The sequence below is a fragment of the Pteronotus mesoamericanus genome, unplaced genomic scaffold (assembly GCF_021234165.1).
Source record: "Pteronotus mesoamericanus isolate MK-2021 breed Mesoamerican mustached bat unplaced genomic scaffold, CSHL_Meso_final scaffold_54, whole genome shotgun sequence".
Classification (NCBI taxonomy): domain Eukaryota; kingdom Metazoa; phylum Chordata; class Mammalia; order Chiroptera; family Mormoopidae; genus Pteronotus; species Pteronotus mesoamericanus.
Genome location: NW_026555321.1, coordinates 48,944,107 through 48,969,199, shown reverse-complemented (window position 1 = coordinate 48,969,199; position 25,093 = coordinate 48,944,107). Strand labels below are relative to the sequence as shown.

Below are 25,093 nucleotides of genomic sequence, written 5' to 3'. Positions count from 1 at the left end.
TTCCTTTTATTAACACATTCCTCCTCCCCTGAACTTAGAATGAAACTCAGTCTCCTCAAAGTAGCCCACAAGGCCCTTACATTATTTAGTTTCCAAGTTAATGTAAGACTGCCCCAGCCCCTTGCTGTGCCACACTAGCCTTCTCTCTGTTCTCAAATACTCCAGACTCTTTTTGCTTTGAAGACTTAACACATGCTGCTTCTATTAATGGAATGTTTTTCCAGAGGCCTCTTTGTTACCCTAGCTAGAGGACATCGCAGTATGTTGTTATTATTCTGTTATAGTCATTTGACTAATATTCATCTATACATAACAAATGCACACACAACCTTAGATATGCACAGAGGTATGTATTCCAAGAGCTCAGCTACCATCTCTTTCTTATTTACATACTGCTTCCCTTAGAATCTGACTCACAGTAGGTGGTCAGTATGTACTTGTTGGATGAGTGAATAAATGTACTGCAGGTAGTTACTCAGGAGGACCCAGGCTGGGTGTTCTGTCATTGGTGCACTGGGTGCTACCTCCACCCCAGTTCTTAGCTACAACAGGCTTGAAAGTCTATCTTTGACTACAGATACTTGTCTTTGGGCCAGTTTTTCACCTAGAAAAGGAGGTGAAAGCCAATCACATTAGATACAAATCTGATCCTGATCTTATACCCAGTTCAGAAGCGAATTTGGCCTCACGCCCCAAGGCTTCTGGGATGTGACACAGACTGCTGAAGAGGCATGCCGGTTGACTGTGACTGGAGAGATAAACATAAACACGGCTTTTCTCCTGGACAGTTCTGAGCTCTGACCAGTTAAAAGACAATGTCAAAGCTCATTAGCATGCTCACTGAAAATTAAAAGGCATATATTTAAACGTTTCCACATACAGAGAACATAACTTCAGAAAGCACAGAGTGCCAGCAAAATATTAAATACAGAATGCCTCTTCAAATTAAGTAGTTTTCATGAATGAACTTGAGAAGAAACATAAAGTGAGATCAGTCTTACCTGGGGGAAAATCCCACAAGCTTCCAGATCATTGTATATTTAGCCCTTGGTGTGGCTGAGAATGTGCCAGTTCATGAAAGCTTAGTGCGGAAGTTTTTAGGGCATGTTCTCACGATGCCACTTTACTTTCTCTTTTCCCAGTTTAGGAACCAAGTTTAGATGACATTTAAAAGGGTTGCAAAAATGCATCTTGACTGTGAGACAGTTTTGCAAACTTGTTCCCAACTGTATCTGTCATTTTGTGTTAAATTGGACCTATATGACTCCTTAATGGGGAGGTGAGAAGGGGCATTAAAACGTTAAAAATGGCTCAGACCATGTCCATTAGACTTCGTTTGCCCCTCTGTTTATGGCAAAACCACGTCTTAAATTAAACTCAGGAGGTCCGGTCCTCCATGCCAGAGATTAGTGACACCTGGGACAGCCACCAAAGGTTCTTGGAGCCCATGAGGTGACATGCAGACTCTGCATGCATTGTGGGTGCACATGGAGAAGCTCATGTGCATTCTCAGCAGGAGAAAGGCCCAGTCTTTATCAGACTCCCTCCATGGGGCAGGGTTGCCAGAAAGATATTTTTCTCCAGTTCAGGAAGAGGGAGGGAATGGAAGAGGTTAAAGTTGGGTTTCCAGGGACTACAGAGTAACCCCAGGAAGGATGAAGTGTGACATGTCCCTCTGGTATGCTGCAGTGCAGCTCGCCTGGGGGCCCAGGGAGACTTTGTGTGAACCTGAAGGAGACTGGAGCTTCAAGGGTCAGAGACTTAACTGTGAAACGAAGCTAGTGTCAAGGGGACAGACCCCACAATCTTGCATTTGCTACTTATATGAGGTACCAAGAGAGAGGTGGGCGTTTGAAGGAAGGGAGGTAACTCCCAGGATAAACTGGGAGGTCCTTTATTGAATTATTTGCTTTTACATTTAAAAATATCTCCTTCCCTCTCCCCAGAGGTGAACAAAAACAAAGTACCACCAAGATGTAAAAATAGAATAATCCCCATTAATGTTCATTACCAAGATTAATTTCAAAAATGAAAATAGCTTTAAATTTTGTGTCAATGATAAAAAGCATTCTCTTCATTCTAATTAAAAGTAGGCAATATAGGAAAGTATAAAGAGGGGGGAAAGTCCACTCTGAATCCCAGGTCTTTCTGTTTATACTAATGTGTATTCACACCCAAAATGGGCTAGTGCTGCTCTTCCTGGTTCATAAAGACCACCCACGTAAACATCACAGTGAAGAGAGAAACAAATTCCTGTGTATGTGCAAAAGAGAATGGAGATTCTATCTGTCATTGATGTTTTCTGATTCTGAAAATCTTCAGCATGCCTCCAGGGGAAGCAAGAAAGCCGGTATTGACTTTCTGGGGCAGAAATCAGATAGCTGACCCTAAGAGCCAAAGTCACTGTTGGGGAGGATACTGTTGGAAGTTGGCAGAACCAGGTTCTATTCCAAGTCTTTGGAATGCTGCTCCATCCAGGTCTAAGATGAGTAATTTATTCTCAAGGAGAACAATGATACACGGGTTTATGATGCTATTTGTCACCACCCAAACCCTGTTTCTCCCAGCATCCTCCCTCCCCAGAGTGTTCTGTGCCCTGAGTCAAACCCCTCATACAATTTTACCAAGACCTCTTTGCTAGTCTAAAATATGGCCCTCAGATTTCTGCCACAGGCACACTAAAGAAAATTTTAAATCGTCTGTCTTACCTTCATTAAATGCATGCCCAATTTTCCTCAACTTTGAATCCTTGCCAAAACCTGACTTCAGGTTGTAATCTGTAATTGTCAAGGGCAAATGAAGCTTTTGTCCTCCATGGGCTTTCTTTAGATACTTATTTCAAATTAAGGACTGGATGGAGAGGGGCAGAGAGACCTGAGTTTTAAATGAAAGGGACCTTGAAAATTTCCATTGACGTGGAGAATGAAGAATGGAGGATACCTAGGGAGAAAGCAAAGAACTGTTGATAAGATTCATTGAAGACCAAGGGGAAGATTTTGATTCTATAAATAACTAGAGACCCAGAATGCTCTGGGTCAAAGATCTTATAAAGTACTTCAAAAATCATAAGCTGTAAGAGAGGACAGAGATTCCCCTTCCTGTCCTCTGCCCCTCAGGATGCTCTTCAGTGGGTAAGTGTAGGGACGTAGCATCCATCATGTGAGGGACAAGATCCCAGGATTTTATTTTGAATGGGGGAAGCTAAACAATGGGGCTTAAAAATCTTTTACTGGAGAAAATAGGAACTGAAATTATTTCATATCCTCCCCCTAGTTTTTGCTCTTCATTCAAATAAAGAACATTTCTTAAAATGGGAAGGGTCATTTGCTGGGCATGTTTAAAGGAACTGGAAACTGCTTATTTTGTTGAAATTTAAATGACATTCTTTCCTTTTGAATACAACTTGGAGTTTGGACAGAGTGGAGATCTAAGAAGGCTGACCCCCTGAGGTCAACCCATATATAAAGTACCAATAGTAGTGTCAGGAGATACAGGCATGAAGTGATGCCTGCAAAATTGATCACCTAAGAATTATGAAAGCTCTCCATATAATAGTTATTTATATACTTATAAGTTCAGCTGCACACATAATGATTTTTAAAAGATTTAATCTCCTTTTCTCACGGTCCAGAACTGATAGCAAACCCTTAGATAGGAGTCAGGTATTTTATCATTGAAAGAACAATAAAAGATATGGAATCCCTGGCAGGTGTGGCTCAGAGGACTGAGTGTCAGCCTGTGAACCAAATAGGTGCCCAGTTCTATTCCCAGTCAGGGCACAAGCCTGAGTCGTGGGCCAGGTCCCCAGCTGGGGGCACACGAGGGGGCAACCAATCAACATTTCTCATACTGATGTTTCTGTCCCTCTCTTTCTCTCTCCCTTCCCCTCAAATAAATAAATAAAATCTTAATAACCAGCAACATTGAAAGAAAAAAGAAACCGACAGTAATGAGAGGGAAGGAGGGAGGGGAGTAACGGGGAAAAGAAGGGGAGGGGTGCAGTCAAGGAGCATGTATAAAGGACCCAGGGACAAAGCCCAAGTGGGGAAGGATTGAGGGTGGGAGGTGGGGGTGGGTGGGACAGGGGAAAGTGGTAGTTAGAGAATGGAGACAAATGTATTTGAACAATTAAAAAAAAAAAGAAGAGGAACAAACAAAAAAGACATGGAATCCCTAAATGTTTTTAGCACTGATTATATTTCTTTTGGATATCATAACTTTATATTTAAACTACTTTGGTATTTTGTGTCACACATTTTGTTAAAAAAATGAGGATGTTAAAAACTGATACATCTTGTCATAAATTAGCCCAGTGTCTTAGCCGAAAACCTTTGATGAGAATTGGATTTGTTTTCTGCCACAGCCCAGAGAGCAGTGTGGTTTGTGATTATGTCTCCATCTGGCCCACCCCTGTCTCTGTCAGCCAGTCACTTGGGGTTTTATCGGCATTCAGCATTGGCTGGAGGAAGGTGGAAGCCAAAATATTGTTGATACATTTGTGTATGTGTGTGCAGAAGTGCTTAACAAAGATAAGCTGATGGAAAACACCTGCTTAGAGAACCAATAATCTTCTCTCTTCTTGTCCCTCTCACTTACTTACTTGCAGCAACCTCTGGAAAGAAAAGACAGCCAGAACAGTTCCCAACACAGTGTGTCCAGCCACCGAAGCCTGCACACGGCCTCCCCCAGCCACAGCACGCAGGTGCCCCCTGAGTACCCGCCTCCAGAGGCCCCGGCTCCAGATCAGACCGACAACGCTGGGCAGAAAAAACCAGATCCTTTCAAAATCTGGGCCCAGTCCAGGAGCATGTATGAAAGCCGACGTGAGTAGCGCTCTGGCTGCCGCCTTTCTGCGACCCCACTCCAGGGCTTCAGTCTTCTCTCGAGGCTTATTAAAAATAGATTTTCAGTGAGTAGAATGGATAGAGGTGAACCGAGGTCAGAGGTGAAATCTCAGCAGTGAAAGAATCTGCTGGATATTGATGGAGGCTCCATTATGTCCTCAGTTGGGGAGGGGTAGGTATGGATGGCCATCAAGTAAAGGGCCTGGATAAAAATGGATTTATTTTTCCTTTCAGTTAAAAGAAGTGGCAGATAAGAGCTGCTGTCTCATTAATTCTCCCCTGTGTGAGATTGCGGCATGCTCTTGTGAAACAGCTCTGATTTACAACAGAACGTACATATAATTGGTTTGGATTGGAAGAGTAACAAAAAGAAATTAAGTTCTTTCTCAGTGGTTCTTAGTTTTTAAGAATACTGGTAATTTATTTTTTTTACCAATAATATCAGTCTTTCTAAACATTCCCCTTAAAAAGAAAAAATTTTGAGCTGTTTGTGCTTTAATTATTTATACCATGGTTTTAAAATGTGTTTCTCTGGCTTTACATTTTCAATAAATATGAACTAGTAATGGCATACATCGTAACTTTTTCATTCTTATAAACAAAGTATTACCTTTGCTATGCAATGATTTCCAAAGACTGTGCACCATAAATAATATTCATTTAACTTAACGCTGATGAAAGTTCCTAAAATGCTTTAATTTGGGGACATAAAAATGGGCCTTTTTGCTTTTGGCTATTGCTTTCGCTGACCTTTTCTCCTGGGGATGATTGGTCAGGATGAAACAACTGTGTAGGTCACGTACTTACTTCATTTTCTCTTATTGGCCTGGGATAGGAGAGAATCCCAGGATCCCTGGGAGGAGGCGTTTGGTGAAGGGTCTGATTAAAACTGGAAGGGAAAAGGGAACCGTTTTGTCCATCCTCTTTGCCCCCGCCCCCTCAGCACAGGTGTGCTACCTCTCAGGCAGCAGGCCCTGGAGAGCGAGGCACAGAGGAGGTGGGGCAGTGGGAGGTGCCCCAGCTCCCACCCACCCCTCAGATGCGGCTATGAAGCATTTCCTTTGCTGGCTGGAGCAACTCCTCTGTGACCCAGACAAAACAGGGGAGTGAGGCCAGCGTCCCTGTCTGAGAAGGAAAGTTGGCCACACTACTTGGTGCATTTCAGCAGTTAACATGGCACAAGGCAAGTTGGAGTCTGATCATCAAATTTTAGAAGTCACTCAGGGATCCCTCCGTCATTTTCCTCCTCAAGGGGAAATACTGCCTTTTTCTTATAACAGTGTGTGGAATTAAATAGACTGTTTGGCTAAGGGTTCTCTATGTTAACAAAAGCCACATGATTTCAGAAAAGATCAACTTAGTCCCTGGACTAGAAAGACCCCTAGAGTAACCCTTGATGGTTCCTTTTGGAACGTCTCTCGTAAACAGTAGTTACTGAGTATGAACGTGGAGTCTGTTCTCTCTGTGTCTTCTAACTGTAGCGAGTTCACTGAAGAATTGTTTTCCAAAGAGGAATATTTTAGAATTCTCTTCACATTTCTCTTTAACTATGTGGCTTCTCCAATCAATGGCCCAACTTCTGTTGATGTTGAGATACTGCTTTATGGACTGTGCCTCTGCTTTTCTCAGTACAGTGTACATTTAGGACTGATTTTCACATGTAGGAATCTTTTCATGATAAAATAAGTCATATTCTGAAGTGTTGGCAGGAACATCACAATTGACAGGTGATGTTAACGCATCGGTTAACAGGAAGCTCCAGCTCAAATGCCATTTTTACTTTGATGGAAGCAAAATTTCTTCAGAATTTGGTATTTAATCCAATTTTTGAAAAAATATTTTCACCCCGCTCCCCAAACAATAAGAATTTTGCCACAGCCAGCTACTTTACTCATCAGAATTGCTCAGGTGGCAGGCAGACTGAAAAATTTGGGATGGGGCCAGTTTTGTGTCTTCACTTTCTTTAGCATCTGAAGGGATAGGATCCAGCAGCACAACTGAAAATCCATCTCTTTTTGGTGATTGGAGGCTCAGTAATTGAGTGATTGTAGCAACATAATTGATGTTAGGATTTACTTGGATTTCTTCCTAGCTACTAACTGAGGATAATGATGAGACTTTTCCCCCCATTGGTAATTATTCTGAATCTGTCACAGATTTTCTACTTTTCACAGTACCTGTGACTGAATCTACATCAATCTTGCCTATTAATTAGTATTTTGCTTCATTTCCAATAAGTTTCTGACATTCCCTTGGCTGTGTTTTTATCTTGTTTTTTGAAGAAGAAAAAATATGTAGCCTAAGAAAATCTAAAACTTCCAGTTGAAATTTTGCATGTTCACAAATAGTTTGGAAAGAAAAAGTATCAAAGCTGTCATATTAACCAAGGTAAAGCTGCCCTGCTTGGGAGAGATATGCCTCCAAGGGTGCAACTGGTGGATGGGCCCCTTTCTCAAAGTGAGTTTAAGGAGGTTGTGTGTTCTTCTAGATTTTAAGAGCCATTATGACAGTTCTTGTGTATGTGTGTGTGTGTGGGCACGCGCGCATGCACACGTGCATCCATGTATGTGTGTTCAGACCTTGGCCAGATCTGATGATCTGCGCCTCCAAATAAAAGACCATTCTGGTTGAACTGTGTAGAATTCATCTGAACAGGTATTAGCACAAGAATGAATTCCATCAGGAATAAATAAGTGCCATAGTGTGGCAGTTACAAAAGTATACTTAATTTTTTTAAAGGAAATAAGTGTTTAGACAATTCTAAAGTTCATGACATGATTAAACAAGGTCATACAAGAATATGTACTTTGGGGTTTAATTATATATGAAGTCTAAGATGGTAATGGGAGCTGTATGAAATTCTCAACAGTACAAATGTAAATTCTAGCTTTTTGACAAGAAAAGCACCATGGGAAAAAAGATAAAGCAGAATCAAACTGTAGTCTTAAACTTCACAGCAGCCATGACCTTTACTGTGAAAACTTAACTGCACGTTCCTTATCAATCAAAATGAAATTAACATGAACTAAGAGAAAGCACATACATTAAGCCTTGCAAAATTGTGAAATTAATATTCCAGCTATGTCACCTTCGCCAGCATCGGGATTGAGCAAGGGTGAAAGAGAGAGAGAAATCAATTCCACGAATTTTGGAGAATGTCAGAGTAAGGATTTGCTGAAAACTTTTTTCTTCACTATATCCATCCTGTTTGATGTTCCCATTGGTCTGGGGGGCTGGGGAGAAACTCAGAAAGAGAAATGCTATGAACAAAAATGTTTTGCTATTCTTGTTGACGAGGCATAGACCAAAGAAAAGGTAAAATAAAAAGTGATGGGCATGCTTTTGCTAAGTTAAATGTGTGCTCTGCAATAATGGAGACACCCGGGAGGTTTCTCTGCAGACCTGGTGATTCCATCCTTCTAATTATCAAAGAAAGTCTTTTGTCCACTTTATTGAATTGTCATTTTTGTTACCAAAGGAGATTAACTGCTGAGATTGTCTCCTATGCAAAGGCTTAAAAGTGAAGAAAGCCGGACAAGGTATTCTTAGCTCTTTTTGATATAGCCTCATTCAAAAGAAAAGCTAAGTGATAAAAACATCAGAAAGATGGTTCTACCCTGCTACCTCCTAAAAATGTAATTATAATAAAATCTGCCTGAAATAAAGAAGAGAACAAACCATGTTGGGGGAGCAGTTTAGAAACCTCAGTGTCCCCAGCAGCCAAGGATGCAGAAGAAAGAAATTCTGTAATTCTCTATGTGGCAGCACCGATTTACCACCAAAGTTATGTACTTGTGTACCTGGCATTTGGTTGGTGGAAGAAGAGTATAATTGTATAATTGTTAAAATGCCAAAGTTAAGGTGCCAAAAGACTTTCTTTGCAGTATCCTTGTGTGTTGATGTACTGTGTTTGTGTCTCTGTTTTCCTGGCTCATCATTGGAGTCCTCAACATTCTTGGTGTCATTGGGCATCTTGTTTTTCAACAAGAAGCTTTTTAATAAATTTGCCATTTCCCATTGATTCACAGAGAGAAACAAATGCTGTTTTCCTTTGGACTAACCTGTATGATAAGCCCAAGTCTGTTGGCTGCAAGCACCCATAGCATGCTAGCTTATACCTAAATGAGCAGTATAAGGCAAAAACTTGCTACATTTGGTGTCATTGTAGGATGAGTGAGTGTTCCTGTGTTCAATAATGTTGAGAAACATGGGTCTGGACTGCATTCTCTGCAGAGGCCCTTTTCTTGTTCACAGAAAGGCTTCGCAGACTCAAAGCCGACTCTGCCAGGCCCTAGTGCTGCCTGGAAAGCCCTGTGGTCTGTTTTGGTAATAATCTTCCGCTTGAGTGAAACGGAGACAGAGGCCCAACTTGATTTAATTTGTTGTTTCACTGAGTCCATTACAGTAAATACCCTTTAGCCAGCTACTCAGACAGAAAGAAAATATTGTTACCTTAGTGTGCTCAAGAAAATATCATTCTCAGATCATGTTTATGGAAGTGCTCTCCATGTCCCATGGCATCTTACAGCTTAGCCTCAGCAATTATAATAAAAAGTATTGAATAAAAAGCACAGTTGAAAGTTATGGTATTAAGATAGCCCAAGCAAAATAATCGGATTCAAACCTCTCTGACATGTACTTACCTGTTTATTTAGCTGTTTTATTCTCAGCACATTCAGTCACTGTCCATTTAAGGTTGTGGGTGAAGAACTAAAGTGGGACATCTCTCACCTAGCTTGAAATGTAAATAAACACCTCCTCCTTCTTCCCGGTTCTATCGTATGGAATTGGAGGCGATGAGTTAAATTCTCAGGCCCATACACCGCTTCAGCCCAAAATCCAATTGATTAAATAAATCAGAATGTATGCAGAACAATATTTGAAATACATTTTTCAGATTCACTGCCACTAAACTATATTTTTTCTCTTTAAATAAAGATGTCATTTTACAGACTATAAAACATTATATTTTAAAATATTAAATAAGAATTAAATAGAAATAATGCTTTTTATTACTTTAGTTAGATAACACAGTGGTATATAGAATGATTTCATGTGCAGTGAGCATGTTTTTATGAAAATTACTTTTATTTTTTAAAAATGAGATATTTTAAACTTTAAAAACCCTGAAACCCTGAACTCTATTGAGTTTTAAAAGTGAAATATCAAGTTATTTGATAATAAACTAATACTTTAAATGCTGAAACACTATAGACAAAATCTGAATTAAAGCAGTCATTTTAACAATGAAATATGGTTCATTGATATAAAACAAATTTGTTTTCACCATTAATAAAGTTATGGAAGGCTGCCTACTTTTTGGTACTAGTACTGAAATCATAGTAAACTTTGCAAATTTGGAAATGTTAGGATGTTTAAGACAAACTTTTTTTTGGCAAAGATGATCTAACAAATCAAATTACTGGCATTGCTGGTCTTGATTTCTTTAAAGGAGAAAGAAGTGATTTTTTTTTTTAAGGGAACATCCTTTACTGCAAGCTTTTTGCCTTTTTCTCAGGTGCTATCACATCACGTGACTTACCAGGCCTCCAAAATCCGCAGAGCCAGCCCCTGCTTCAGAGGTCGCTCTGACTCAGCATCTCTCTTCTTGGACATGGGCATCCGTGGTGCGGTGCAGCATGTGATGATTTTAATTAAGTCCTCTTGCAACAATGCCAAGGAGAGCAGTCAATGCTGATTTCTGGCTTAGTCTGGGATCATGACTTGGGCTTGATTAGGAATTATCGAACAGTCATTAGTCTTTTGAAAAAACTTAAGGCTCAATGACTACTCCCACTGTTCACTTTTGCCTGCGTCCTCCATTATTCCACACATCCAGATTCTGTTGTTGCCCTGTCTGTGTTAGAAAACTGTCATCTGCTCAGCACCATCAGTGTTGGTCCTGTAACTGTGTAACCTTAGGCGTGTGATTGCTTTTATCAGAGAAGTAATCTCTCTCTTCCTTCTCCCCTCACTAGGTCCAGATTACCAAGAACAGGACATCTTTCTCTGGAGAAAAGAGACTGGATTTGGATTTAGGATTCTTGGTGGAAATGAACCAGGGGAACCTGTGAGTCTTTTGTCTCCCCTCCTCCCTCTCCCAGTGCCCTTTTCTAAGACTTCAAAGCAAATTGGCAGCAGTAACAAATCACCAACTTTGGAGTCCCACTAGGTGTAACACTGACTGCTTCATTTTAGGAAGTGGAGGTTTTCCTTAGGTTTTTGGTGCTTTTTTTGTCTTGTGGGAAGAGACTAGTGTTAGAGAACAGAAAGACTACGTCCACCTGGTGCTAACAGAGCCGAACACTGGACACTGAGAATTGCAGTAGAGAAAGACCAGGTATTTTATAATGAATGACACCACTCAGGAGAACGGGAAGCTAATACTCAAAAGCCTGAACTCCCTGATAGCATGTAGGATACCAGCTCTAAAGGGAAAAATCACAAGACACCATGGGTTAGGGGTTCAGGGTCATTCTGGGAGCTGACTGGTGGGAGGTGAGGTAAAGGTAGTAAATCATTTCTTTAGGTCTGAGGTCTGTTCTGTCCAACCTCATGGGAAGGTAGCCAGGGCATCGTTCCACCTTAGGGCTCAGGACCTGAAATATAACTTAGGTCGAGATGTTATCTTTATCCTGACAGAGGTCCAGACCCTGTGACCATTTGTCAGGTCCAGGCTCCTATCTTCTGCTGCCTCAGAGGTTTCTGATTATCCAAGGAAAAGGCTAGGTCTCTGGAGGGTATAGACACAGAGAGAGATTTCTAGAGCTAGGATTTAAAGCTAAATTTAATCAAAGTCATAAGGACCCTCGGTTTCACTAGATCCTTTCTAAAAAGTTTGTGCTCACATATGTGAATAGTAGGAGCTAGTACATCTGAAGTGCCCATCAAAGAAAATGAAACCAAAAAGCAAAATAGGAATTGGTATCAATTAAGAAAACAATGGCTTGATCCTCTGGCCAGTTCTGTTAGATCTGCCAGTAGGTAGCTGCCTTTGTATATCGAGTAGCACCAGCAGGGAGAGCACTTCACAAGGCATTGTAAGAGATTAGATGCCTTTACAAAAGAAGAGAAAGAATCCTAAACAAGGATCAGGAGACATTTAACCTCTCTGGGCCTCATCTTTAGAATAAACTTAGTATTACATCCCAGAATCCTTTTGAAAGGGGGAAAGAGAATTAAAGAAAAGTATTAATTCCCTCATCATAATATTTATTGTTTACTCTGTGCCAGACGCGATGCCAAAGGCTTTTAGCATATATTCTCTCATTTATCCTTCAAATCCATGAATTTATCCCCACGTTTCAAGTCAGCAAATGAAGATTAAAAAGGTTAATTAACTTCCCCAAGATTAGAGTTAGTAAATGGAAGGACTGGAAAGAGTTTGATTCCAGAGTCCATATTTTTAACCAGTCTTTTTGTCAAAGTTCTTTGTAAACTACACAGGTCATGCAAAGATAGCTGTAGCATTATTACCTAGAGAGAAGGCAAGGAAAGCACAAATATTTTAAGTAAAGTTTAGTGGATGGTAAAGCTAACAGCAAAACACTAAATCTTTATTGTGCTTTAATGTGCTGGATACAGGTGCTGGGAGTACAGAAATGGGGATGTCAGACCAGACTTTGCTTGATTCATTCCTTCATTTAACAGTATTTATTGTGCATTCGCTACTGCAAGGCACAGTGCTGGATTTTAAAGAAAGTAGTATTACTATTATAATTAGCAGAGTTTTCTGAAGGGAGGGTTCTTGGGTAGATAGAAAAGGAGAAAGCATTTTGGAAATGAAAGTGATTTATTTCTGCAAAGGAGAAAAAAAGAATCATCACCACAGATAAGTGTCAAGGAACCAAACAAGAAAAAGTTATTTTTCCCACCATGTAAAAACCGTTTTCACACCTAGCACAATGCCTGGTATCCAGCGGGCACTTAGTAAATGTTTCAGGCATGGATGCAGATGTGAATGAATGAATGGATTAAAATTCCTCAGAGATATGAAGGCTATCAGTGTAATAGCAGACCAAAAGATCAACATTTTATCCATCATCCAATTTCTCAACAGATTTATATTGGTCATATTGTACCACTGGGTGCTGCTGATACGGATGGCCGCCTCAGGTCTGGGGATGAATTAATCTGTGTGGATGGGACACCAGTAATTGGAAAGTCACACCAGCTTGTGGTCCAGCTTATGCAACAAGCCGCCAAGCAAGGCCATGTCAACCTCACAGTGCGGCGTAAAGTGGTATTTTCGGGTATGTTTCTCATGCATTCCTTCAGACAGTGCATTGTCATTTCATGCACAGGAAAGGACCCTTCTCTGTATCTGCCTCCTCAAGCATCTGTTCTAGCAAATTTTTGCAAATGTGACTAAGCTCAGAATTTCCAGATGGTTTGCATTTCTCAAACCCTGCAAAACTACTGTCATTCAAAAGTACTTCAATGTGCTATTCATACGTGTTCAGCAAAGACCTCTAGAAGAAGGTTAGTTGAAAATATATTACTTCTCTCAACCCCTTGCCCACTAGAATCTAGTCATCCTGTTATCTGAAGATAACTTTCAACAAAAGAGGTCATTATGACAGGAGAACTGTAATGTCAAATTAAGAGAACACAAATTAGGTTTGTGCCACATAATAAAGTTACTCTGTTGTTGACAGTAACATGCATTAAAGCAAGATATTTTTCTCCTCCACAAGAAGGGTGGAGAGATGCCCAGTTCTAGGTCATTTTTTATTCATTCTTCCTATAAACTTCGAAGTACCCAAAGCACTGAGTTCTCAAAACACTATGTATCCTTTCAGACCCAACTCAAATATAACCTTCTCTGTGACACCCTCAGATAGGCCCTCCTTCCTCCAAATTCCTCCATGTGCTAACATTCCCTTCTTGCCATTCTTGTGATTCAGGGTTTACTTCTATATCAGAAACTGCCAGTTAGTGTACTGTGTGTCAGTCCTTGCCATTCATTCACCAGTTTCCTGAAAGCACACTGTTGGTGGTTAATCTTTGTCTGCAGCCCCCATTTCCAAATATCTAAGACAGAACCCAGGAGGCAGTAGAAGCAGATTCAGTATTGTATCAGTTGAATTACTGAAGAAGTGTGGTATGAAATAGTATGAGTTCTCTGTAGTTTTAATATTAGTCAAACAAATACTTATCTGATAAAATCAACTAGCATTTTATTTTAAAAAAAACTAGTATAACTCATTTAAATTGTATATAATTTATCACAGAATGAGGATGTCAGATTCCAGTGTGAGAGTCCTGCCTACTGCAGCTAGGGAAAGCAGTGTTAATCATTTAAGTCCCTAGAGCTCATTTATGGCCTCAAAACCTTTCTGCAAATAGTATTCCGTGCCGCCAATAGCAGTCAGTCAGAAGTGGCTTTTGAGATGTGATGAAAACTTTTTGACTTCACTAGCCCAAGTAAAAATAGTAGAGCAATGGGATTTTTGTTTATTTCAGAATTATTTTTAAAATCTTAAATATTTTGGGTTTTTAGCTCCGAGTCAAAGATACATTAAATCTATGAATAGACAAAGCAGTCACAAAAGCACAAATATTATATAATTCAGCTTCCTTGTGGTACCTAGGGTAATCAGATTTATAGAGTCAGAAAGAAGAATGGTGTTTGCCAGGGGCTGGGGGAGAGGAAAATAGTTAATTGACCTTTAACGGGCAGAGTTTCAGTTTTCGAAGGTGATAACAAAGTTCTGGAGATGAAGATGGTGATGGTTGCACAGCAGTGTGACTGTACTTAATGCCACTGAACTGTACACTTAAAAATAGGTAAAAGGATAAACTTTGTTTATATATTTTACTACAATATAAAAAAAAAATCTATGAAAGGAGATTTCTTGAATAAATGAGGTCTTATCCAAAAGCTGGTCACACATTTTGGTTTTGGCATGAAACATAAATTGGTTCCACCAACTACTGTGGCAGTTTAGGACGGCTTTACCCTGTCCCCGGACAAAGCACTCAAACTAGGATTTTATAAAACTGGAGTTCTGAGGGAGGCTGACATACAGTATGTGATGCGAGTAGGTAACTGACACCTGGAAACTAGGAAGTATACCTCTGACAGGTGTTGTCAGAATTTCCAGAGGATGGCAACCTCAATGCTACTGTTAATTTATAGTCTCCTGCCTGATGGAAAATTCAAAAGCAGAAACTGGAAAGCTGAGCAGAACTGAGACTTCTGGATAATGGCAACATGAATGTGCTGCCACAGTCACTTCTCTGAGGCAAGGATGGGGGTCATCCTTGGTGTGGGCCACACCTGCACTTCCCCGAGGTTGCCTTTGATTTGTGCACAGGGGTCACTTCAGAATGCTGCGACTGGAGTCTGGGTGAGGGTATTGATGCATCAGTAAATGAGACACAATTCGGCCGTCCTTCTTGGCATTTTTCCGTGGGTCCATGTCACTATATACAGAAAAGCAAGTCCTTTTCCCGAGAAGCTGTTCGAAATTCTTGTATCTGGGTTCTGTGTGGCCACGTTAACCTCCTGACCCCTTGCCTATGTGCAGTCAGGGGAGGAGGAGGAGGAGGAGGAGGAGGAGGAGGAGGAGGAGGAGGAGGAGGAGGAGGAGGAAAGGTGGCGGCATGCTTCGGGCCTGGCCAGGTAACTGAGAGGCGCATGTCTTGCACAGCCCCCAAAGCAGAGACGGAAGTTCCGTCGCCCGCCTCCTCCCACCACAGCAGCACGCAGCCCGCCTCCCTGACCGAGGACAAGCGCACCCCGCAGGGCAGCCAGAACTCCCTGAACACGGTGAGCTCGGGCAGTGGCAGCACCAGCGGCATCGGCAGCGGCGGGGGTGGCGGCAGCGGCGTGGTGAGCGCGCTGCAGCCCTACGACGTAGAGATCAGGCGCGGGGACAGCGAGGGCTTCGGTTTCGTCATCGTGTCATCAGTGAGCCGGCCGGAGGCGGGCACGACCTTTGGTGAGTGCTGGCGGTTCTTCCCCGATATCTCATTAAGAGAGCGCGTCCCTGCTTTTTGCTTCAGGTAATTAAAAGTCTTAACTGGGGATGCAGTTTATTTTGTAGCCCTTTAGCGTCCACTCTGAATGTCCGTTCACACGCAAGCAACCTAAAGTGTACGTGAAATCTGCATGAAGTTCGCAGAACAACCCCTTGACAGTATAGAGAGTGAGACATCCTTACCAGGGAAAGCCTTTTGCAAGTTCCTGTGTGGGATATCATTGATAGCAGTAGCATCAGAAAGTCTAAGACTGTTTAAGAGAAGCATATGGCTATAAAAATAATACGTTTAGGAAAAATTGGAGATGTCAGGAGTAAGAATATTATACGAAAAACCCTCTCCACTGTGTCCTTTCTCTACTCTATCCCCATCTGAAATTCTTAACTTTAATTTTAAATAATATTTTATACTATTACCTGGTCAAGAATCTAATTGAAATCTGGGAGTCATTTGTCTTCATTGCCCTGGAATTCTAGCGGGAGTGATTTTCCTGTCTCATCCATGTGTTAGGGACTTCAGCAGAGTATGGAGAAACTCAGTTGTCACCTTCTCAAAAGGTTAACTCTCTGATGGGCGCACCAGCAGAGACAAATAGGAAACCAGATGATTGCAGGAACTACTAATCTATGAATTTATTTCCAATTGAATGGATTATAAATATGTACTCCGAGAATGATCTACCTTCTTCATTGGATAAAAAAATCATTCGTCATTCCCCAAGCACGTTTGCTGATTAATATGGAATATGATGGGAGGTGGGAAGCACTGTGCAGGCTTTGAAATGCACCTCAGCTCTATCCCCAAATGACTTACCCACAAGGCATCTGAGGACCAGTGGCCCAGGGCACTTGCTGGCTGAGCTCAGCTAAGTGTTGCATCCCTTCAGCTTCCTGTTTCTGTAGAACTCCCTTGCCTCTGTCCCTTGCTTCCTGCTAAGGCCATTTTCCCGAAGACTTACCCACAAGGAGAGAGTGAGTCAGCAGGTCTGTGCATGTGTGGCTGCAGTAACAAACACCCATTACTAACACTGCTTTTGTAAGCTACTTTAATAACCCATGGGTGGGTGACATGACATCAACCCAAGGATTTTTTGTTTTTAAAATTAATTTTGAAGACTCTTCTGCTTAATTTAAAAATAAAAAGAAAGGCAGGGGGTGTGAGAACTCCCAAGTAAAACTTCAGATCTAGATTTCTGCTGTCCCCATGCACCCTTTGATGTTCCTAGGGTTTCAGAATTCTCAGTTTCACTTTTTAGAAGGAAGTAGCAGGTATGTCAGGAGGTGGGAGGTTATGTGTTATTTAATGAATATTGAATGTCTTCACTCACAGTTGTTCTTTGATTGTTTTTCTCTGGTTCTTACATTGAATGAATTAAACTTTCCCTAATACCTTGCATGAGACTTCTGTTTCAAGCTTTCCTTATACCTGCTGTTTGATACCTTTCTCATGCGGATTGTCCTTGGAGATGGGCTAAACTTAAGGCCTTGAATTTGAGCATGAAACTTTCCACCACACCTGCTTATTGGATTCAGGAAAAAAAAGAGGAGAAAAACTTTAACTTCCTTTTAAAAAATTCTTTTGCCAAAATGTTACATCTAATAATATAAACTCAGGCAAATATGCTGAAATTCAAAGGAATTACATCTTATTTTCCCGCACATTTTATCCTCAAGGTCCAAATTATGCTGGAAGAGCCTATTCAGTTTCAGTGTCTCCCATGTTAATTTCATCACCCTTTCGAAAAGGTGGCTCAACTGCACAGCTGTCTTCACAGTACCAGAAAGACAAGTTCCCAAAATAGGTGAATGTGCATGAGAAACTTTGAAACTGATATACAATTAGCTGAAAACTCTATGTCAGGCTTCAAAGCCAATTTTTCACCTCTCTCTAGACGTTAACAATGCTCCTGGTTGAGACATGGAATCACTCAAAGTGCACAATAAACCTGCTTCTTCAAATATACTCTTCCTGGTTTTTCGTACTGTAGATGGGTAGTGACTGCTAATGTGAAAGTAAATGATTAAAGGAAAAGCATTGAGGAACAATTTGAACCTAGCTTTGGATCATGTCCAAAAGTAGATACTAGATTTTCTAGTTCCTTTGAGGAAATTTTCGAGAGGATGGAGGATGACTTCAGAGCTCATGAGCCACTTCGGCCGCGCCCTGAAAGCACACGAGGTAGGCTGGTTGATCAAGGGTCATAAAAGCAAAAATAACTGTCAAGCTTGGGAGCTTTCTTGGCTCATCTCTAGTTTTTCTAAAGCTTTCATCATCCTGGCTAGAAGGCAGGAAGTTGAAGTGTTTGTCCAGTAGGTGTTTTCAGATGGAATTTTTGCTGCTAGCTGACTCTCATGCCTCACCAGACTCCCAGTGATTATTTTTCTAAATGGAGAAAGAACAAAACATTGGCAGAAACTTAACCAATAGCTGGCAAAAATGAAGTGACATGAACACGGAATACATAAAAGCATCCATCCCAGCTCTGGGTTTCACATTTGAAGTCCCAAAATAAGTCAATGGCAAGTTATCTTGGGGCTCTTGAGAATCTTTGAAGTTGCTAAGTATCCCAGATTTTATAATTGATTTAAGGAGGTCTGCTGGGGTTTCCCCCTCATTTGGAATCAGGGAAGAACTGCAGGTCAGGGCAGTAGCTTCTTACATGGACGCCCTGAGTGTTGCCAATGTTTTGACCATCGGCGCAGAGCTCTCCTTTAATAACATTTGCTTATGCTTTAATTAATTAACACTTAACCTTCTCTTTCCCTTTTCAACCCTTTTTCTCCTCCCTGTACTATATTCCCACATAACTTAAAAAAAAATTAAAACTCAATATCAAAGCAGGCAATGCATGTGTGGCTATGCCTCACAAAATAGGTCGGATTATTGAGGGGAGCCCTGCTGACCGATGTGGCAAGCTGAAAGTAGGAGACCGGATCTTGGCGGTAAATGGATGTTCCATCACCAACAAGTCCCATTCAGACATTGTCAACCTAATCAAAGAAGCAGGAAACACAGTTACCCTCCGCATCATTCCTGGGGATGGTAAAGTATACCTATTGTGTCTCTCTCTATGTATCTCTGTTTCCTTTATCTCTGTCTCTCTATCTCTTCATCATTAGTGTTCATGTAATTGAATAGTGTTGATTTGGAGGCAGCCTTGTCCATCCCTAATGGAGCATACCCATCAAACAAATGTGAGCCATTGTTTCCAAACCTTACCTCACTCTCTTTACTTCATCCTCTAGCCTTTAATGCCTGTCTTGCTGCAGATATAAATGTTTCAGAAAGTCTTCAATTTCCCCCAAGTGATTTTTGGTTTTGGTGCCTTTGGCTTTAAAACAATATAATAGTTTGAATACAGGTAGTAAAGATCTCCTGATGTTCTATCTGGAAATAGCTAAGGATTTTTTTTTTAAGTAATCACTAAAATTTAACTGTATAATATGGTGATATCACAAAATCTACATAAGGATAATGCAGAGCCAGTAGTGTTTTTTTTTTTCAGAATAAGTGAATGTATCTACTTTTTTTTAATTGGTATAGTCTTAGTGGTTTGTGCATCCTTGATTTGTTTCTAATTTTTACATATGAATGAAAAAGGAATTAAGTCTATATTTTTAATTTAATTATAGATTACATCTCCATTAAACTGGCCTATTCTTGTTCGGTTGGTTGGTTAAATTCAGGTCTTTGGTTCTTTCCCAGCAGTGGTGATATCCCCCGTTCCCCCTCCCCGGGACATTTGGCATTGCCTGGAGTGAGTGCTTATGGCATATAATGGGCATATAAATGGGTAGACCCAGGGGACAGCCCCCTCCCCCCCAAAAAAAGTTGTCCAACCAAAAATATCAATACTCACTGTGTTATTCATATTTAATAAAAATGAAGTTGATACACTAATGTCACAAAGTATAGATTCTTCAGAGAATTAAGTCCTAAATATTGACCTCATTTTAAGTAGATTTGACCCTTGGGAAGAAACTGATACCTGTCCACAAATATTTTAATGCCCTTTCTTTTCATTTCTGCTATGCCTGTGATAAAAATATATATGCTAAAAGTTAGTAGTTGTCAAGAGAAAATGTGGTTTTATAGGGCTAGTGTGATAGAATTTTTATGCCATTGATATGTAAAATTTTTAAAAATTAGAAATTTGTCTAAATGTAATAGATCAAATGACTATTTTTATTTATGAATTATTAGAAAGAGCTGTATAATTTAAAACTGAGTAGTATAGACTATACCTTTCAGAAAAAAAGTAAATCCAGAATGAACAATAATATTGAAAATTGTTGGTTCCAAGAACAAATAATTTTCTCTGCACAAAAATACCCCATACCAAACGTTGAGGAAAAATTAGCTCCTAGAATGAAGGTCTCCTCCAGACTGCCTCAAATGCACGGTTAGTAATGGACCTTCTGGTCTAGAGTCCATTCCACCAGTTCACCACTCTGGAAAGCTATTACAATTTAGGAAAGTGATCACAAGATGATAGAGCATAGGTTCCTTATGGAAAGGATGAAGAAAGCCAGGAAAAATTAAGTAAGAAATGGTTGAGAGAGCCAAATGTAGTTTATAAATTTAGACACATGGAGAAATTTTTAAAAACTAACTCAAAAGAACTGGACATAGGAATTGACTTGCTGAATCTATACTGGTCAGCCTTAATGTAGAAATGACAATGTCCAAAGGAAAAGAAAGCATTTCCTTGAGGGAAGGGCTCAGCAAAAAAGTTTGAAGTCAGGAAAGACAGAAATATGCAGAGGCAACTTATACTACTGTGCACATACTAGATGTTGGCTTAATTTTTAAAAAGTGCAGTGGAAAAATATTTTTGGAAAACCTAAACACCAAAAAATATAATGTGAGGTGAATTATCCAATAATAATTATCATGAAAACAGATTTTTTTAAACTTGAATGCTTCAAAAATGTAAACTTCAGATAGAAATATCCACCGTGTCTTGGTTAGAAGAAGTAAACGTTGGAGTTGATACAGTATAGTTAAGGACTGGTACGCTGCTGAGGATGCCGTTTCATGATTTCATCCAAGACACTATAGGAATTCGTTGCCATAATAATAAAACTCTCCATCAGTTACTGCGTAAGTTTTGGAGGCCAGGAGAAGTCAGTCAGGTCTGACAGAGATAGACTTGTGATACTCATCCTGTAACTGGGGCCAGATTTGCATTATTGGAAATTAGAGTTTGGTCAGGGGAGTGCGATTTCTGGGCAGATGCTGGAGCTTCTCAGGAGGGTTTTGCACTTTGTTGAAGGGAAATGCATGGTGGCTGCACTTCCTCTCTGTGAAAGTGTGTTAGACATGATGGAGTGTAGGGGAAACGGAGGTACTCTCTGGTCTCCTTCAGATCTTTCACTCTAATGTTTAATTTATCAGGTAGCCCAAAGATGGTTTGTTTTATGATCCTCATGAGGAGACTGAAGTTCTCAATCAGAATGATTTTTAAAGCTCTTGGAAATCCATCTTGTCCAGAGAACTGTTCTCAAAAACCCTAGGAGGCACTTCAGGAAGATTCACTTTTGGTTGGCCAGTGCTTGGAACCCACTCCAAATCCACTTCTTTTTCTTACGCATGCCACCTAATTCTTTTTTCTTATCATCATTTGCCTCATTTTTTTCCTCCAACTTCACTTATTTGGGTCTGTAGTTTTCCTCACTTCTTCTTTTTCTTCCATCTTGCTCTGTCTCTCCTGCTCTCCCTCTCTCTCTCTGCCACTCCTTCCAACAAAAGCTCTGTGACATTCAGACGTTGGACAGGCCTAGACTAGGGGAGTCCTCACCATCTCTGCTTTTACCATCTCTGGGACCAGGGTGGAGGTGGAGCAGGACAGAATCTTCTCTTCTATGAGATAAGGGTATGGGATTAGAAGTACATAATGGCATCACAGAAAGGCCCAGAGAATTGCTTACTATACTGAATTGGAACTGGAAATCTGATGATCCAAACCTCACATGCTTCCTACCACTTGTGTTGTATAGAGATGCTCTGTGAAGCCTGGATGGAAATGAGACTTGAATCAGATAGGGCAGACCTTGAATGAGCCAGGCTAACATGGGACCATCAAACTGAATCAAGTTCAAGATAATGAGAATATTTATGAGCTTAAAAATATATTACTTATTGTCATAAATTTGTACTGCTTATCACCCTGTATCAAAGTATTTGCTTAAATAAGAGGTAGGGCTTGGCAACACAGGTATTGCTATTTCTTTAGTAAAGGCACAGAATAGTGTATCTTAATAGAAGGCTCGTGGATATGATGCTAGCATAGACTTGGGCAAAAAAGAACAGGGTTCCAACCACACACATTTAAAAGTCTCCCAAAGGCTTCCTTCAGATGCGTATTACATATATGTTTGTACATTACAATATTTATGAAAGGAATGTTTGTATCCTTTGTTGATTTGCTTGGCTTTGTAATGTGGATTCCATATGGGAGGCTAAGGATATTACCATGGAAACAAGGTTCGAACTGTAATCTCTCATCGTGGAGATATGTTGAAATCCCAGATAGAGGCTGCTGTCAGGAGGCAATGCCCTGATTTAGCACAGCACTGTGACAGCACCTGGAGAACTCACACATGCTTTTCTTGGTGTACAATTGCTATGCAAAGTATAGTAATATCCATTTTCATTCCTCTGAGGGAGCTGACGTAGGTGTAAACACTGTTTAATAAAGGATGTAGGGTACTTTCTATAATTTATCATAAAAACAGCCAATCTGGCCATCTGCCTTAGAGTTTTAAAAGTCAAATACATTGACACCCCTTCATAGTAACTGCTCCTGGAGCCTACTCTTCTGTCAGGCTCTTTTATATTTTTTTCTGTTATAGGCAGTAAACTGTACTTTGGAATAGAGCTATGAATTTATGATAGTGGGCTTCATTTCTGTATTGGAAAAAGCTATGGGGAATTTCAGCACTTAAACATCTTGGTTTCATTCGAAATGAAAACTTAGAAGTTGCCAGTGCCTCCACTTACTCTCTGGGTGACCTTGGACATATTACCTGCCTTTTCTAAGCCTCGGTTTCTCTATAAAATGGGGGTATTAATTACACCTGTTTCATTGAGTTGTAAAAATTAAAGGAAATGCATGTGATAATGCACTTGGCACAGTTCTTGGCACATTGTAAATTATTAGGAAATGGTGGTTGTTCATAGGTTAAGAGAAACAAGAAAATTCAAGGAGCTCAAATAGGCATTTGCATATTAAATTTTTTTTCTTTTATTGATTCTAGAGAGACAATAAGGGAGGGAGACAATCATTGATGTGAGAGAGAAACATTGATCAGTTGCCTCTTGTACGTACCCCAACTGGGGACCGAATCTGTAATCTAGGCATGTGCCCTCACCAGGAATTAAACTAGGCATCTTTTGAATTGAACCAGGCATCTTTTGGTTTGTGGGAAGATGTCCAACCAACTGATACACACCAGCTAGGGCTGCATATTAAATGTTAATTTTTTAAATGCTTAAAGTTTAGCTTCAACCAAAACAGATTTGCATATAAATCAGTGAAAAATAGCAAATGAAGGATAGGAGGAAAATTAATAAAAATAGTTCTGTTTATATGCGTATTGAGTAATTATCTGTTATACCTCAGCAATCATGAAAGCAGCAGAAATCGAAAAATTGTTTGAGAATGAGATCTGATCTGCCTCGAAAACTGGCTACCAAAACACACAAGCACTCTGAAGGGAAACCTCTATATAACTCAGTAATCATAATCATTGTAATTACAAGGAAACATCCTTTTCGGTATCCTGATTATGATTTCCCCATGGCCTGGACCACCTTGTGATTTCCCAGACAGTCTCCATAAAATTAATCACAATGGGCAATATCAAGTTTCTTAAAAGGTCCAATACAAGTGTTTATGAAATGCCTGGTGAATCATAATGAGCGGTTGTGCAGTCTTAGTCCTTTGTACTCGCACAGGGGGCATGCTTCATGAAATATCTTAAATTTATCACCTTGATTGTACCAGTTAACTGCAATCATAAAAAATAGGCTTTTAATACTATGATAACAGTACTAAACACATGCCACCAACAAAAATATGCTAAGCATTTTGGGGACATTTTTTATGTTCTAGGCACTATCACACATACTTTTCTTTGAGATAAACTTTGCACCAGTTCTCTAAGATGTATCTGTTCACCCATATGTGCAGTGGAGGAAACTGAGGCATAGAAAGATTAAGTAACTTTGCGAAGGTCCCAGCTGGTGATTGCAGAGGTTGGGATACAAAGCCAGATAGACTGACTCCAGAATCTGACCTAGTTACTGTTATGCTGAACTGTCTCCCAATAAATTTGAGAAGCCCCACCTCCCCAACTCAGAGGGTCGCAAGGCATATTGACACGATTAAAGGTTTGGAGGAGTCCTGAGGAAAAGAAAACACAGAAACATTTCTCTCTGTTCACCTATGATTTATCGCCCTTAATTAAACACAGGTTCCTTTTCCTTCAGAATCTGCAGAAACATTTGGTGAAACAGATTGTGAGAAACATTGTCCTAACACAGGAACAAGATGCACATTTCAGTTCACTTGATCTAGTTATATTTTCTTACTAACCTTGTACCTTCGCTGTAACAAGCATGGGCTTTACGGCTGGAATACAAACTGTTAAAATCATATTCCAACTTTCTCATGTTGCAGAGATTTTTAAATAATTTATACAAGTTCCACAGTAATCAATAAAAAGTAGAAGCAGTGGCAAGGGCCAGACCTTCAGTAAATATGTATTGAGTGCTTACTGTACGGCAGGTACAATACTAAACATTTCATATATTTTTATCCAACGGAAGGGGATTAATGTCATCGCCCCCTTCTATCAGATGAGGAAAACAAGTCACACAGCTAATGAGTGAGGAAAGGAGGATTTGAACCTGGGTTTAAATCTCAAGCCCATGCTTTTACCAACTATGTGTAATGAAAATAAACACGTAATGGAAAACAGACCACAAGTGATTGGGATTTGAGGGATGTCTTTTCACATAGGACTGCAGTGAAAAGAAATGTTGTCCAGGTATACCAGGTGGGGATATTAATGTATCTTCCAACACAAACTTTGTTATACATGATGGGTAGATATATGTATTTGACAAAGATTAGAGTGCCTTATATAAACCATAGTACTTCTAGAAACTTCTAGACTTCCTGACACACTGTGAATTAAATAGGCATTTATGGGCTAATCTTAGAATCTAACCACCATATTCAGCATTTTCTTGAATAG

At 40.1% G+C, this 25,093-nt stretch overlaps 1 protein-coding gene across 13 annotated transcripts in view; it reads left to right on the top strand.

The window, feature by feature from the left end:
• MAGI1 (membrane associated guanylate kinase, WW and PDZ domain containing 1) overlaps window positions 1–25,093 on the top strand; it is a 613,456-nt gene that overhangs the window by 576,182 nt on the left and 12,181 nt on the right. For 4 of the 13 annotated variants that reach the window (XM_054595350.1, XM_054595346.1, XM_054595345.1 and 1 more), the window contains 6 exons: window positions 4,607–4,823; window positions 7,924–8,007; window positions 10,823–10,914; window positions 12,904–13,096; window positions 15,500–15,790; window positions 18,669–18,872. In XM_054595350.1, the coding sequence (XP_054451325.1) occupies window positions 4,607–4,823; window positions 7,924–8,007; window positions 10,823–10,914; window positions 12,904–13,096; window positions 15,500–15,790; window positions 18,669–18,872 (1,081 nt within the window). The remainder of the gene's footprint in view (window positions 1–4,606; window positions 4,824–7,923; window positions 8,008–10,822; window positions 10,915–12,903; window positions 13,097–15,499; window positions 15,791–18,668; window positions 18,873–25,093) is intronic. The other 9 variants (XM_054595357.1, XM_054595355.1, XM_054595353.1 and 6 more) reach the window with 5 other exon arrangements.